Genomic DNA, 16,755 nt, shown 5'->3' on the forward strand with positions numbered 1-16,755 from the left:
ATGGGGCAGGGGCTCTGGAGAGACAGCCTGCCTGCTGTGTCCTCCATGGACCCTGCCTGTTGCCAGCACAAGCCTGGCCCTTGTGTCACTCTCTGCCAGGGCATGAGCTGGGCTGCCATCTCAGGGGAGAGGCCCTGCCGGAACCGCATGGAGCTCTGGGTCTCCTAGGCAGGATGGCTAGAAGGAAGGGGCCAGCTCAGATCAGGGTTTCTGGAGGGGACAGGAATTGGTGGACTCTGAGAACTCTCAGTGGAAAGCAGGGATGGAGAAGAAGGGGCAGCCAGGAGACTGGAGGGCAAGCTGGGCCCCAAGGTCACAGGAGGGCAGGGAGGAAACTCAGGCTGGGTGAGAACGAGGAGCTTCTCCAGAGACCCACCCCCACTCCACATCTGCTCTCTGGCTGTGGGAGAGAAATCTCCTCTCAGGCAGCCCCTCCCCTTCCCAGTGTGGGGGCTATGGCGTTGAGCTGCAGCCTCAAGCTTGCCTGTTTGGTGTTCAGGACCCATGGTGTCATCCCCCTTCCTCTCTGCCATATAACACAGGGAAGGAGGCAAGAAGTTCACCCTGAGCCCCAGGACCAGAGAGGTTCATGTTTTCTCCTGATGGTGCTCAGCTGCAGCCCTGGCAGAAGGGCAGGCCCAGAGAAAGGTGTGGGTCAGAAGAGGTGGGTAACAGCTTTGCATGAGGTTTGGGAGAGGTGGTGTACGGAGGGGGAAGAGGAGGAATCAGAAAACAGCAAATTTGTGCCATTGGCCTTCTAAGGACAGAGGAGGTGCCTGTGAATGAGGGTCAGTGAATTAACAAGAAACCAGCCCTTCCCGCTCAGCTAAGAGACATTTATTTAGTTGCTGGGTTGTTTCTGGATCAGCTCCAGAGCTGGTGGGCTGGTTCCCACACTTAGAGGCTTTTCATGGTTTTCTTTATCCAGGGCAGGAAACTCGAGACTTTGGTGAAGGCCCGTGGAGGACTCCCGTTATCCAGTCCATAGGAGACAATGCCCTGGAGACCGTTCTCACAGATGAGAGGGCCCCCAGAGTCGCCCTGTGGACATAGAGTGGGGAGGACTGAGGCCGTGCTCCCCCTGGTGCTGCCCACCTGCATCGCAAGTGCCCTCTCAGTGAAGGCCACCTGGCCAGGCCCCTGTGGGCCCCTCAGCTGCCCAGTCCTGACCCTGGACATTGTCACGGCTTCATTTCACTCAGGGGGCAGCTCCCTCTTCTCCTCCAGCTCCCACATCCTCTTCCATGAGGGCACTGTGGGACTGTGCTTTGGTCTAATGTTTAAGGACAGGAAAGCAGGCAGGTGAGGATGACACTCAGCACGGAAGGTAAGCCATTTAACCAAGATGGGAGCCAGCTCTGAGGAGCCACCTGGTTTGACTGCTGCACACCCAGGGAGCAGTTTTCTAACACCTGTGCCCGGCGTGGGGCAGAGTGTTGCAAATTCATCTTCCGGATGGAACATCATGTCTGGGTGCATCTCAGGCCCCTGGCAGGTTCCCAGAAGGCCTGTGACTCCCCACTCTGGCTGCTCCCCCCTTCTCTTCTTGGGAGAAAGATCAGAGTCTGGGGAGTGAAGGAGTCCCCACTGCTTGGATCTGTAGGACCCAAAACACCCATCTCCCCACAGCCAAGCTAGGCGGACACCCAGTCTCACCTGAAAGGAAGACTTCTTAACCTTCGGGTCCCCTACACACAGCTGAGTGGTACTGTTGTAATAATTGCGGAAGTAGGATTCGCACACCTCATCCTGCTGCACAGTCAGTTCCACCTCCTGCAGTGTGTCTGGGAACCTGCCCTTTGGGGCAAGTTGCCCCCAGCCGGCCACACTGCACACCTCTCCGGGCCTCACCTGGGTCTTGCCCCTGGGCAGGCTGAGGGGCCACACAGCTGCAGACAGCTTGGCCCTTCTCTCCAGCTGATGAGAAGAGGCAAGAAATTCCAGCTCAGCCACTGGCCTCCTGGGCCTGGACAGCGCGATGGGCCTGCACTGACTTCCCTCTCCCCTGAGCCACTGGGACTAGTCAGGAGGCCTGGACGAGAAGGAGTGGAGGGACAGGTTCCAGTGGGAGGGGAAGCCATCTGGACCCAGGACAGCAAGAGCAGTGGGGAGGCTCCCTACCTTTAGTAACATGATGTCATTGGAGAGGTTCTTAAGATTATAGTCTGGGTGGCGGATGGCTTGTCTCACAGTGATGACTTGCTGGGTCTTCTCCTGCTTCCGGATGTTGTGGGCCCCAAGGGTGACATTCATTAATCTGCATAGAAAGTAGAGTGAGGTGGTGGGGTGCATGGAATCAAAAGAGATCGAGCCCTGGAGCCATGAAGGGAGGGTGACATGGGGCAGGGCAGGGCTGCAGCTAGGGGAAATAGACATAAGTGGAGGACTGGGAACTGAGTGATTGTCCCCTGTGCTTCTCAATGACATTGAGGTTAGGTTTCCTGGATGCTTTCTCTAGCCCTCAAGTAATATTGTGAAAATACTCTGAGTTTGCATTTTGACACTAATGCATGCTTTCATCCTCCCCAGCTGCTTCATTTGGCCAGTGTGGTCTCTCTGCTCAACTCGGCCACTTGCTCTCACCTCTGACCCTCTGACTCCCAAGCTTACCTGTTCTATTCTCACTTTCCATCACCCAGTCATGCTCTCAGATGGCTCCTCTCATGAGCTCTCATGGCCTTGAGTAATCAGGAACCAGGGGGAGCTCCATTGGGCTGCAGCCCTTGGGCAGAGGACAGGTGTCCCTGTAGCGGTCTTAGGAGGTGTCAGTTTCCTGCGGCCCCTCACCTTCCCCAGCAGTGAGCTGCCGTCAGAACGATGTCGTGTCGCACGAGGACACCACCACAACTGTGCAGTATCTCTTCAAACAGAAATTGAACCAATGCCATGTAGGGTCGAGAGTGGGGCCAGGCCTCATGTCCCCCGATGATCTCCCCTGAAGGAAAAGTCTTGTTTACTTGTGCACTCCCAGTGAGTCCACCAGGCATGTGTCACCTTGACGGCTCAGGACTGCTGGGCATCTGGGAGCCCAAGATGGCCTGGAGTTGAGAGGGGCTTGGGTGGGGCTTCCCCTCTAGGAAAAGGAGGAGGAGCAGGCTTGGCCTGTGAATCTGTCCTCCACAGATAATTGGAGGTGAGCATATGCGTCCTAGGGACAGTGAGGTCTAGAGACTCCTGAGAATTCCTCTCCTGACTTTGCTTTGTTTCAAGAGCCTTTCTAAGGCCCTGTTGTCCTGTGATGTCTGGGATAGTGCTGCTTTCCAGTGGCCAGGACTTAAGTTTAGGGACCTAGATGTTGTCATAGCCTGTTTCCCATGGCCTGACACATAGTGGGTGCCCAAAAACTGTTTGTTGTCTGCATGATGGAATGGCCCCCGATGGGCCTGAAGGAGAGTTTGTAGGGCCAGTGCTTGTGGGATTCTGGAAAGCAGAGAAGTTCAGGTCTGCAAACAGCGGCTCCATCCTGGAAAGAAGGGAGCTGCTAAAGGCCTGGGAAGAAAAGCAGAGTTGGAGAAGGGACTGAAGGGCCTTGGGACTGAGCAAGGCATCAGCAGTCCTCTGGGGACAGTGGTCCCACCAACTCCGGGGTCTGCCGAGCTCTAGACTTCTCTCCTAAGCAGACGCTGAGGGGAGCATCTGTGTCATCCCAGACCTGGAGGCCAGGCCCACTCTGCCCTGTGCAGGGGAATTGATTATTTTCTCTTTTCCAGTTTCCCTCCCTCTGCCATGCACTTCCAGTTAAGTTCCACTTTGCAGATGGCAAACGTAGGGCCTAGGGAGGGAATAGCACCCACTGGCTCTTCTTGAGAGCAGCCTTCTGCCCTGCGGTTCCTGCTGGTAATTTATCCAGCGTCATACATGGGATTCTGAGTTGGGATGGGAGCTGGGATTCAGAATGTTGCTGGTGGATGGATGGATCAGGGATGTGCAGAAGGGGCAGGAGATGTGTGCCCACTGTGTTTGGGGGGAGGGGTTGGGCATCTGAGGGTGGGGGTGGTCACTCACCTGCCTCTGCCCCAGGGGACAGTAAAAAGGCCAGCAGGAGCAGGAGAGGCTGCATCTTTCCAGGAAGGTTGCTCAGGTCAGGGAGGCTGGTGCTTCCTCCTTGCTCTTTTAGCCCCGAGGAGAGGAAGGATGTACAGATGGGATCAGTGCCCTCAAGGCCCTCTGTGGTGTGTGGTGCTTCATCAGAGATGGCTTTCTATGAAACCTTCCCCGCCCCTACTCCTTCTGCCTGATGACATCCTCTGGGTGGTGGTGTGAGAATCATGCAGTGACCACATGAGAACCCACAGTGGATGACTCAGGGCGGATCACTTGATCCAGCCTAGAGCAGGAACCCAAGGGTACAAAGTGGAGACCGTGTGCTGTGGTATCGACAAGTAGAGGTACTGGAGCCCCAGAAACCTGATTCCCCAGTGATAGAACCACCAATACCTCATTTCCATGTTGCTAAGTCCATCAGGATTTCTTCAGCAGATGTGTGTTTTGGCCCTTCTCTGTGCTATGACCAAACATAGTGGAGATGTGTCTCCTTCCCTTAGAGAGCTGTCTGTCTTGTGGAGGAGACAGAAACATCAGTCATCAGAGCACAGCATGGGAAGAGCCGTAGTAGAGGGATGCACAAGATGAGAAGAAAGCATGGCCACCATCTACCAAATCCATGTAGCAACCCATTCATCATCACAGCTTCCTTCCTATGGGATTTTTAGCGTCTCTTTTTAAGTTACAAATGCTCAGAGTGATAGAGTCCATCTCTCTTGTCCATGTTTTTAATACAAGTCCTGCACTTGACCTTTATTGGCCTAAATTAACAAATCCCTATTACCCTAGGAATTGAACTCACTAATTGACTTCAGCCTAGGTCAATTTCCTTTGGGTAGGCTGGAGTCAGTCCCACCCAAACCACATGGACTAAGACTGGAAAAGGGCTGATTCCCCAAAGGAAGTTCAGGTGACTAAATTTTGGATTTATATAACCTGGCATATAATAGACTCACATTTGCTCAACAAACTCTGTCGATGTTCTCTCTATGATGGAAATGAAGGACTGTTGTTTCTAAACACCCCAAGACCAATCCTGTTCGGAGAACAACCAAGCATATCTGAGAGATTAGGGCCTGGTGATTTAAGTTTCTCTCTTTATATTTTCTGTACTTTAAATTTTTCTACGAGGAATATTGTGTATCATAATACATAATTCCAATGTAAATATTCTCCAAATCAAACCAAGTACATTTATCAAACCTCTACCTTTTTGCACCTAGCTTACCCAGTAGTAGACATTTTAAAAATAAAATCACTTCTCTGATTATAGTGGTAATAAATGTTCGTTAAGAAAATTTGGAAAGCAGAAAGGGAAAATGTCACTCCTGTTCCTCTCACCAACAGAGAGCCTGTTACCATGAGCAGTGCATTTGAAATACTTGCCATCATGTTATATACACAGTACAGTTTTCTTTTGTCCTCATTTAACTCTACAATTTAAGCATGTTCCTCATGCTCTTGAAAATCTGTTAGTCAATATCACTATAGTATTTCTTTCCCAGATACTAAAGAATTCAGCATGCAACTATTTCTTAACATTGTTAGAAAGTTTTTGAAATAATTTAACTGAAGAGGAAACAATTATCATTACCTTATTTCCCATCACTCATTGACAACCATCTTTAATGTGTTCAAGTATGGTCTAACATTTTTCTCTCGTGTATATCTGCATTTTTCAAAATTAAAAGGGAGTTATGCTAAACATAACTCTATGACCATTTATTAAAAATGGAGGTGAAATTCACATCACATACAGTTAACTATTTTAAAGTACAACTCAGTGGCATTTAGTGCATTCAAAATATTGTGCAACTACCCGCCTCCCTAATTTTGAAACTTTTTCATCACCCAGAAGAACAACCAACCGTACCCGGTAAGCTGTAGGTCCACAGCACAGTGAGTACCGAATCACTTTCCCTCCTCCCTCTCCCACCCCGGCCCCGCTCCCTGGCAGCCTATAATCTTCTTTCTGACTCTATGGATTTACATGTTCTGGATACTTCATATAAAAGGAACCAAGTGGTATTTGACGTGTTGTATCTGGCTTCTTTCACTTAGCATAATGATTTTGAGGTCCATCCAAGCTGTGGCATGTATCAATATTCATTCTTTTTAAAGGTAAACAATATTACTTAGTATACTTATACTACAATTTATCCATTTATCTGTGGGTAGACATTTGGGTTTTTCCTACCTTTTGGCTATTATGACTAATGCTGCTATAAATATTTGTGTAGACATTTCTGTGTGGATCATATGTTTTCATTTCTGTTGGATACACACCTAGGAGTAGAGCTTCTAGGTCATATGGTAATCCTATGTTTACATTTTTGAGGAACCACCAAACTTTTTAGCTCAGTGGTTGCACCATTTTACATTCCCACCAGCAATGTACAAGGCTTCCCATTTGTCCACATCTTTGCCATCATTTGTGATTTTCTTTCTTTCTTTCTTTTTGATTATAGCCTTTCTGGTTGTTATGAAGTGACATCTCATTGCACTTTTGATTTACATTTCCTTAACAACTAATGGTGTTTGTACCTTTTCTCTGAGTGCTGGTCATTTGTATATCTTGGGAAAATGTTGGTTCAAGTCCTTGCCCATTTCTTAATTGAGTTGTTTGTCTTTTTGTTGTTGAGTTGTAAGAATTCTTTATATATTCTGGATACTCAACCCTTATCAGATATACGATTTTTAAGTATTTTCTCCCATTCTGTAGATTGACTTTTCACTCTCTTGATACTATCTTTAGTACACGAAACTTTTTAATTTTTATGAAATCCAATTTATCGATTTTATCTTTTGTTGCTTGTCCTTTTGGTGTCAAATTTAAGAATCCAGTGCCACATCAGAGGTCATGAAGATGTACTCTATATTTTCTTCTAAGAGTTTAATGATTTAAGCTCTGATATTTAGGCTGTTTATCCATTTGGAATGAATTATTGTGTATGGTGTTAGGTAGCGATCGAACTACATTCTTTTCATGTAGGTATCAGGTTGTACCAGCACCACTTATTGAAGATATTACTCTTTCCCCACTGAATGGTCTTGGCACCCTTGTCAGAAATTAATTGGCCATAGATGTTCGGGTTTATTTCTGGCTTCTCAATTCTATTCCATTGGTCTATATGTATATCCTTATGCAGTACCACTCTATTTTTGACTGCTATAGCTTTGTAGTAAGTTTTTTGTTCAGTAAGCTTAGCCCTGAGCTAACATCAGCCGCCAATCCTCCTCCTTTTTGCTGAGGAAGACTGGCCTTGAGCTAACATCTGTGCCCATCTTCCTCTACTTTATACGTGGGATGCCTACCACATCATGGCTTGACAAGTGGTGTGTAGGTCCACACCTGGGATCCGAAACGGTGAATCCCAGGCCACCACAGCAGAATGTGTGAACTTAACCACCGCACCACCTGGCCAGCCCCAGCTTTGTAGTAAGTTTTGCAACCAAGAAGTATGAGTCCTCCAACTTTGTTTTTCTTTTTCAATGTTCTTTGGGCTGTTTGGAGCTCCATGCAATTCCACATAAATTTTAGAATTGGCTTTTCCAGATCAGCAAAAATGGCCTTTGGAATTTTGATAGAGATGGCATTGACTCTGTAGATGGCTTTGAAGAGTATTGCCATCTTAACACTATATGTCTTTCAATCCATGAACATGGGATGTCTTTCTATTTAATTAGTCCTTTAATTTTTCTCGGCAATGTTTATTGTTTTCGATATATGATTTGTTCACTTCCTTGGTTAAATTTAATCCTAGGTATTTTATTCTTGTTGATGTTATTATAAGCGGAATTGTTTTCTTAGTTTCCTTTTTGGATTGTTCATTGGCGAAAGTTTATAATAAAAATATATCTAGAAAAGAAGATACGATTCTTCAGTTTGTTGAACAAATGAGACAATAATAGCCAGTGTCATAATGTCGGCTAATATTTATTGATCACCATCACAGATCCTCACCCCACCATTAGAGTTCCTACCGATATTTCTTCCATTTCGCAAATGAGAAAGCTAAGACCCTGAGGAGCTAAGGCACTTGCTCCACATGACTTAGCCCATGAGAATGGAGGGGGACTTGGCATGAGAATGCAGGGATCTGATTCCAAAGTCTGGGATCTTGCCCACACCTCTACAAGCTTAACCATATCATACAGTGTTCAAAGAATCTGGGGGGAAATTTAAGGAGGTGCTGAGGGGTAAAGATTTCTCTCTATATCTTTAATATGTGGCTCTAATTCTCTTAGAAAAGAAAGGTCTCTCAGTGTCCACCATACTGTGGTGGAAATTCCATCATATTGTGATGGAAAAGGTCCTTGGGATCACACACTCCCTTTGCTTTTAGTCTTCATTCTCCTGATTTTCTTCCCTGACATGTAGGAGAATGTCATGCTTGGCCCATGAGGGGCAATCCCCTTGGGCCTTAGCCTCTTACCGATCACATCTAGTACTTATTGGATGTGGACAGGGCCATTCCTTGCAGCAATGACAATGGCACAACGACATGGCATTCCTGTACTCGTACATGGCCTTTGAGTCTGCTGCTATAAACCACTTTCCCTGAGTCTGATCATTCTCTTAAGTTCTGCCTGAAATCAGAACCTACAAGCATAAAGGGCCCGAGGTGATTTCATTTGACCATGAGACTCAGCCATGTTGTTGAGAAGAGATTCCTGCCTCAGGTAGGAGTTGTCTCTCCATTCCTATTAGGAAGCTGGGATGATAGTCAGAATTTCTGGGGTGTTTCCAGGGCATCAAAAACAGATTTCAGGGAAAGACGTGTCAGTGAAGGAGAACCTAGGTTATGAGTGGGAGTGGGCAAGATTGTACTTCCTTTTTGCCTCTGTAGTGATAAGGATAAGGGAGAGAGGGCAGGATTGGGGAGAGAAAAATGTCTATAAGACAGATATAAATTTATGAGATTCCCAGAGTTTTGGTAACCACTAGAACACCCTTTAATTTCTCCTTGTTGCCTTCTCTAATCATTGCCCAGCCACCAACAAAGAGCAACGTGTGGATGTTGGGTTGGGGATAATTCAGTAAAAGTCTGGTGTGAGTCAATGTCTGGGGTGATGAGTAGACAGAGGACTATAGAGGAAGAGGAAGGAGACGTGGGCTTGGGTGAGAACAGTGTGCCCATTCCCTCCCAACTGGGGGCAGGTGTTGACCGCACTTCTGAGTGTGAGCAGGTTGGAAGGGAGTGATGTTCTGGGTTTGATGTCACTTTTAATGGGACCTTGGATCACAGTCAAGACTTCTCTCCCCCAAATCCACACCTGAGGGTCTTTAGCTCCCCAGGAACTTTGCCCGCCAAGGCCATTTCCCTTCCCCAAAGCATTCATTCCCACAGGGCCTAAAGGTCACACCTTGCCCTTCTGGAGTGAACGAGTTCTTTCTTCTCCCATCTCTCTCAGGAGCTAGTGCTGTGTGCTTTCTTACCATGTATGTGCGGGATATGGCAAATGGTTTGCTTTTGGGTAGGTAAGAGCTGTGCTGCTGAATCATTTACCAGAACCCCTAGTATATGACTGCAAATTTGGTAGGTCTTTATCTTTCTTTCTGTCTCATATTTCAGCATAGATATAAGGTAGTGTAGTGTTTGCAAAATATAATTCACACCTAAGAATTCTTGTGTCATGTCAGCTATCTGTCCTCCAGTCTTCACATGACATCTCCTACTAGTACGGCCCCGTCCCCCACTGCTATTAAACTTCTATGACTGACCAAGTACTAGGAAGTAGCACTGGAACCACATGTGGACAAACCAAAAGATCTGGACCATTCTAGCCAGCCCTTCAATGGCTCTACATGAGAAATCAGGCATTGCAGATGCCTGCTGGGCCACTGAGAGCGTTTTACCAATGGAACTGCAGCAGGATAACTTACTGAGATACCAAAGACTATTGTTCTGTCTGTATTCTCTCTGGCTTAATTTGCCAGAACCTCCAGCATATGATTGCAACACTCTAAACATTTTTAATGTTGCCTTGTCTCAGGTTCCTAAGCCTGGAAAATGGAGGATGGATCTGTTACTGGACCACACTTAATTCATGATGGCATTGAACTCCACCACTGAGGTTTTTAGGAGTCAGCTTTCTGGCCCCCGGGGCATCAAATGCTACGACTTTGGCTGAGCAGCTATGAGCATCTCACATACCTACACATAAATACCTAGTCATGAGCGACACTTGACAACTCCTGAGGAGATGATGGGGACCAGAATGAGTGTGATTAGCATTGGCTTGTGTCTTTGACTTGGCCCTTGCCTCCCAGAAATCTCATCTCTCCTGAAGTCTCACAGGGGCAGGGAATTTAAACTTTTTTCTTGACCCCATAAAGGATATAACAGATAAGAGGAGGAAAGCCTCGTTCCAAGAGGGTGCCCACCCTGGGCTCTGCTGAGTGTCCCAAAAGGGAGGGTCCCCAGTGGTACACCAACTCCCAGCTGATGCGTGTAGGAAAAAAATGGGTGGGGGAGGGGTGTGCACCATGCTATCTTCAAATGGGCTGTTATTTGGTAGCTGCTATTTAACACAAATACAGCTTGGGGGAAATCAGGGAAGAGAGAAGGCAAAGGGCATTACTATGAATCCACACCTCACTATGTTCCCAGGCATATGTGATTCGTATATGTGATCTCACTGAATTCTCCACTTTCTGCATGGGCATACTCAGGAATCACATTGTAAAATGAAACAGACCCAGAGAAATTAAGTGACGTACTGAAGGTCACATGGTTACAGAAAGTGTGTAGACACACATACACACACAGGACGCATACTTGCCCAGCTGCAAACTCTCTTTTGTCTCACTCTAAGAGGTGGTGGAAGCCACAGCGGGCAGATGTTAGCTCAGCAAAGGAGAGTGTTCTGACAATCAGAGTTCTCCTAGAATGGCTGCTCAGGTGGCCCAGGAGCTTCCTCTCCAGGGAATTGTTGTAAGAGAGGCTGGCAAACATCTTTGTCAGGGGCCACGAGGTTATCTTGGGCAGAGACATAAGATCACTTAAGACTTCCCAGCTCTGAGCCTTTATCTCTCAGTTGAGAGTGAACAGACCTGGAGATTAAGAGCCCTGAGCTCCTGCTCAGTTATATCAATTTCTGGCCTCATTATCCTCCTCTAACAAAAGAGCATAGGGCTACAGCAGAGGCTATGTAAATACTGTTAGCAATAGAAATCTCTCTTCAAATGGGTTATGTATGTGCCAAGGTTGCTTTTCGAAATCATATGTCCATACCTATACCTGTATCGATACATATGTACATAGACACACACATGCATATTTCATATATGATACACACTCAAATATATGTCTGTGTGTGTGCATATATATTTGTGTGTGCTTGTGTCTTTAATTGTGTATTTTTGTTTGTTTTGTTCCCTTCCTTTTCTCTTTCTGAGCATGATCTTGGAACATCTTTGCTTCAGGAGGATTTTTGGCCCTCAAACAAAAGCTCTGTGAAGTCAACTGTTGTCCCTGTGTCACGGAAGTGGGCAAGATCATTAAGATAGTCTGCTACAGAGGTCTTTGTGGCAATAAGATGTGAGAAGGCCCCCCTGCCAGGGTGACGAGAACCCAGAGGGAGATCTTTACCACATGTGAAAATGAGTCTGGTGTGTGTGAGTTTTGGTTGGGGGATGTTCATCAACCGCTGTGACTGGACTGAACTCTAAAGCCAGATAAGCATCAAGATAAGGCACCCAGATAAGCATCAAGATCTGGGAGGGGATGGCTGCCCTGCATGCCCGGATCCACTGACCTGGCCCATGGGACACAAGGTCAACACAGAGTCTCTTATCACACATGTGGCCTCCAAGTTAAGAGCTGGCTAATGTTGAGGGTCACTGTGATCTTGAATGCTAAGCATGGAGCAGAAGCCATGGCGGCCTGTGGATTGGAGGCTGTTCCCCATTTTTCTGGCACCATGTGAGCCTCCCTGATCTGGTGTGATGTAAGGAAGATAAGGAAGTGTGGTATGTCTTCCATATCAGAGTTTGTACTGAACCTTTTACCCATAGGGGACCCTAGATGTAAACCATAAATAAATGGCAGCCCTGATTGTGTTTTTCCTCCTTGTATCTCTCCTTCATCCAGAGGTTGGGCTGCACTGACCACAGAACTGGAAACTTCATTTCCAATCCCAAACACTGCTGTTCTAGAGACAAATGTGACAGTGTATGTGAAAACTGGAAGTGGTAAGGCACATGAATGTTGTTATTCTCCGACAAGATGATTTTCACTTGTTTGGATTTCCCCTGCAGATTCAGGACAATCTGACCAGCCTGGACAAGGAAGGAGACTTGGGGAAATTCTGATGAAAGTCCTTTGGCTGTAAGTTTCATGAGGGTAGGACTGGTGTCTGCCACGTCCACTTCTGAGCCTCCAGTGCCTGGCACATAGTGGGTGCTCGATATTCATTCCTTTGCTGATTGATGGCAAAAGTAGTGCTGATCGGTCCCTCTGCAAAGACTCCCTCCCTTATTCAACTGGCAGCTATAGCCCAAGTGGCCTGCAACATCCTAGGCCAGAAGCCAGGTTACCACAGGTGACCAAGAGACAGGCTGAAAGGGGCAGAGGCTGTGAGTGAAAGGTCTATGAGTCAGGTCTAGACCATAGGGGGCGAGGGGCTGGATATGAAGAGCTCATCCAGGAAGAGATGTGGAAAAGCATCAAGCTGGGTGATAACACAGCAAGGGTTTGTGAGGAGGTGGTGGGAGGTGGGAGAGAGGAGGATGCAGAAAGCTGGGGACAAACGTAAGAAGAGGCTAGCCTGTGCATAGCTGGTACCCAGTCACTTTGTTCAATAAATAAAAGAGAAATCACTCATTTCCATCTAGTTATTAAGGCCATGGCAGCCTCCATGCAGGGAGATCTGCACTCTTCCCTAAGAAAATGATCAAAGAGGGGGCTCTCATTGATCTCTTTCTCCAGGACAGGAAGCTCGGGATCTTGGTGAAGACTTGGAGGGGTTCTGTTTTTTACCCAAAGGAGGCAAGGCCCTGGGTGGCATTTTTACACAGGAGGGGCCCCCAGAGCCTCCTTCAGGCAGAGGAAGGGAGGACTGAGCTGGCCTCCATGTGGTCCTGCTCTCCCCGTCTTCCTGGCATGGGTGGTCTCTGTTTGGGTCTGCGTGGGAGATCAGAGGCAGTCCTGGCGGCCGGCCCGGGCCTCGAGTGTTCTCCCAGCTTGACCCTGGCCTAGGCCCTGCCCACTTCTGTGAGGCTGTACTCTGGAGCTGCTGCCTGGCTTTGGGTGGTCATGGTCTCACACAGGTGCGAGCCTGAACTTGGCTCTCTGGGGCTAATAACCAGCTTGGGGCTGCATAGCCTTGGAGGAATGGCCACGATTTTCTTCACACAATGGCATAGTTTAATACCCAGAAGCCACATGAGTGACAGTTCTGAGGGGGTGCCTGTCTGTACTTCTCTTGTCAGAGGGGGTGGCTTTTTCTGAGGCAGCTACCCCAGGGGACATGATTTCCAAATGCAAACTTCCAGATGAGGCGCTGTATTAGTTTCCTATGGCAACCGAAACAAGTTCTCACCAACTTGATGGCTTAAAAGGGTGGATATTTATTCCCTCACAGTTCCGGAGGCCGGAAATCCAACATCAGTTTCCCAGGGAATCTGTTTCTTTCTTCTTCCAGCTTCAGGAAGTGCATTTCTTGGTCCATGGCCTCTTCTTTCATCTTCAAAATATACTAAAATATAATGAAAGGAAATACAAATAAGCCAGGATAACAGGAAAAGAATAGCATTACCTAATATTCACCAACTAGTTACAACCACCAACAAACATTTGGTGTACATTTTCATAGGCTTTTTAGTATGAAAATTTGTATACTTAGTAAAATAAAAAAGGGATAATGCTACACATAAGACCTTTTCCGTTGTTTTATTGGGTATAATTGACATATAGCACTGCATACGTTTAAAGTATACAGCACAACGACTTGACTTGCGTATATTGTGAAACAGTCATCACATGAGTTTAGATAACATCCGTCATCATTCTACCGTGGTTTGTCTTGTTCTCTGCAGTGCAGGGGGTGCTTCAGCCTCGGTCTCCTGTTCTCGGATTTTCTCAGTGGTGTCTTGTCGTGAATAGTTGTTGGTTGTGCTTCTCGTGATGGGGAGCAAAGTCGGGAATGACCTATGTTGCCATCTTGGTGACGTTACTCTCCCACACATGAGATTTTGTACCTGCTTCTGTTACTTGGTCATCTATGACTGTCAGGTCATCCTAGTCATCATTTCAATGGCTGCTTCTATTTTGTCATTTGGATGTGATATATGAAGTTACAACAATTTACTTACTGATGCTCTTTTTGCTTTATTTCAAGGTAGCTCTCATTTTTAAATTTTTTGCTAGTATGTTCCATACTGCAATGAACAACACTGAAGTACTTGTCTCATTTTCTGAGAATAAGTACATAAACTGGGTTTGTTAGTTCAAAGCATACTTGTATTTTTTAACTTACTGCACGCATTAGCAACTTGCTATCTAAAAGGATAGTGCCAATTTATGTACTCAATATCAAGAAATTTCTATGGCACTTACTCCACATATATGCCAAAACAGAGTATTGTCATTTTTTTAAATTGTTGCCAGTCCAATAGGCTAAAGTGTTAACTTGATGTTTTAATACTTTTCTCTTTTGGGAGTGAGAGGATGCAAATAGCCAGTTAAGGTTTTTTGCCTGGTTTTCTGCAAGGTTCCTAAAAATCATATTTATGTTTATATCGTACTCCATTATGTGGATATACCCTAGTTAATGCTTTCCACTTTGTTAATTAAGTTGTTTCTCATTTTTGACAATTTTAAATAATATTGAGATGAGCATCTTTATGCTCAAAGTTTGTTGTAGAAACGTGTGAACGTGTGGGTGTGTGCATGTTGGTGTGTGTGTGTTTAACACTGTTTTCAGGATGGATTCCTTGTAGGAGAGTTCTTGTGTCATATTGTTACCAGCCAAGGGAGGGTCCTCTGCTGACTGCAAGACATGACCATAGTCAGGAGGCAAAGTGGTGAGAGAGAAAGGATTCCTTTATTACAGCTTGCTAGCATTAGGGAAGATGGAGGACTAACGTCCAAAGAATCATCCTACAGAACAAAGACTACAAGCTGGTTATAAAGGGGATTGGTCTTCAGGTGGGGAAGGCAGCTGGTCTCTGGGTGGGGCCGCCATCTGATCTCCAGGTGGGGGTGGACATCTGGTCCCAGTTCCTGATAGTCCTTAGCTTTGTTGGATATGCATTAGAGAATGGAGCCCTTGCATACTCATAGATTTTTCTAAGTGGTACAAGATTGCCTCTAATCCAGAAAAGGGAATTTTTGAAATTCAGGAAGAGGATAGCATCCCAAAGTCAGGAAAGAGTTTGCACACTGGGTTGGATTAGCTTTTTGTAGGAATCCTCCTCTGAAGAAAACCAACCTGGGATGAATTTGAAGATTGCTCACTCAGGTTAAACTATCTTTTCTTTTAGTGACAAGACTCTACTAAAATGTAGTCACTGAACTATTTTCGGTGATTTTGTGAGGTAAAGAATAAATTGTAAAATGATAGGTCAGTGATTAGATGAAATAGTTCTAATTATGTCCTTCATAAGAGAAACTGAATCAAGTATGGTTGAATAAATACAAAGGTAACGCCCTGACTTTCATCTATAGTGATAGCAGGCCAGGTTATTTGGACCAACCCTCTGAATGAAAAAAATTTAAGGGAAAAACAGGGGAAAAAAATCCTTTTTAAATCATTGACAAACTGAAGACACTGAGGGACTGTCAGGTTAAATTTTGGATTTAATTCTGAAACCCAGAAAGATAAGCAGAAGTAGACACAACTCAAGCTGGTATTGCCCTGAAGGTATTTGCCATGTAAACAATTGGGCCTTCGGTTTTGTTGATTTCTTGGGGAAAGAGGGATAAAAGTGAAGGTCCTGGATCCAACCAATATGGAGACTCAAGTAAGAAACTGTCCTCATGTTAATCTGGGGCCCCACAGGCCGTCCCTTAGCATAACAGTGAGCAGAAGTAAATCTACCCTAGAAAGAGAAGATAGCCTTGGTACTGAACAATGCAGGAAAAATGGAGAAAAGCGAAAAACAACCAGATTCTGAGAAGCTGTGACCAGGGACAGCCTTCCTGAAGATTTACAGCCCAGGTTCTCATTGGGTCTCCAGCACTGGTCTTGATTTTCAGGTGGTTTAGAAGGGAGATGCCTCCAGGGGCCAGGCAGAAGCCATTGCAAATCCTCTCTGAAGAAGATACCTTTATTCCAGGCCTTGGGAAGCCTGCCACCCTCGGCCTCTACCCACTACACATGCAAAATCTTTTAAAAAGTACCAAGCTGCACATAATCAAAATGCCAAAGAACACATGAAAACATGACCCCGTGAACGAGAGCCACCAGAAATAACTCTTAGTAGGGACAGATCAGCAACTGTGTGCTTGAGACTTTGGAATTATCTTGCACGGATAATAAGACAAACAAAAATGACTGGAGGGAACAGCAAAATATGACGAGTCATTATTGATTGGATAAAGAACTAGATAGAATTTCCAAATACAAAAAACGAAACTGTTACCGAAAGCAAAGTCGGTTTCCTCCTGGCAAGAGAAATCAGATGGTCCCCCTGAAGGAGTTGACGCACACAGTAATGTGTATTTGCCGCAAATAGGAGACCATGAGGAATCATTGCCGGAGTCA

At 46.1% G+C, this 16,755-nt stretch overlaps 1 protein-coding gene across 2 annotated transcripts in view; it reads right to left on the reverse strand.

Moving 5' to 3' along the window:
* The window catches only part of LOC111768996 (granzyme B-like), a 51,063-nt gene extending 46,840 nt beyond the window's left edge, over positions 1-4,223 (reverse strand). The window contains exons 1-5 of one of the 2 annotated variants that reach the window (XM_070273706.1): positions 4,006-4,223; positions 2,788-2,935; positions 2,122-2,257; positions 1,657-1,917; positions 801-1,041 (exon numbers count right to left, since the gene is read on the reverse strand). In XM_070273706.1, coding sequence (XP_070129807.1) covers positions 898-1,041; positions 1,657-1,917; positions 2,122-2,257; positions 2,788-2,935; positions 4,006-4,060 — 744 coding nt within the window. In that variant the 5' untranslated portion in view covers positions 4,061-4,223 and the 3' untranslated portion in view covers positions 801-897. Of the gene's footprint in view, positions 1-800; positions 1,042-1,656; positions 1,918-2,121; positions 2,258-2,787; positions 2,936-4,005 lie in introns of those variants that run through there. The other variant, XM_023623185.2, reaches the window with a different exon arrangement.
* Positions 4,224-16,755: the final 12,532 nt, after the last annotated feature.

Source organism: Equus caballus, chromosome 1 (assembly GCF_041296265.1).
Source record: "Equus caballus isolate H_3958 breed thoroughbred chromosome 1, TB-T2T, whole genome shotgun sequence".
Lineage (NCBI taxonomy): Eukaryota > Metazoa > Chordata > Mammalia > Perissodactyla > Equidae > Equus > Equus caballus.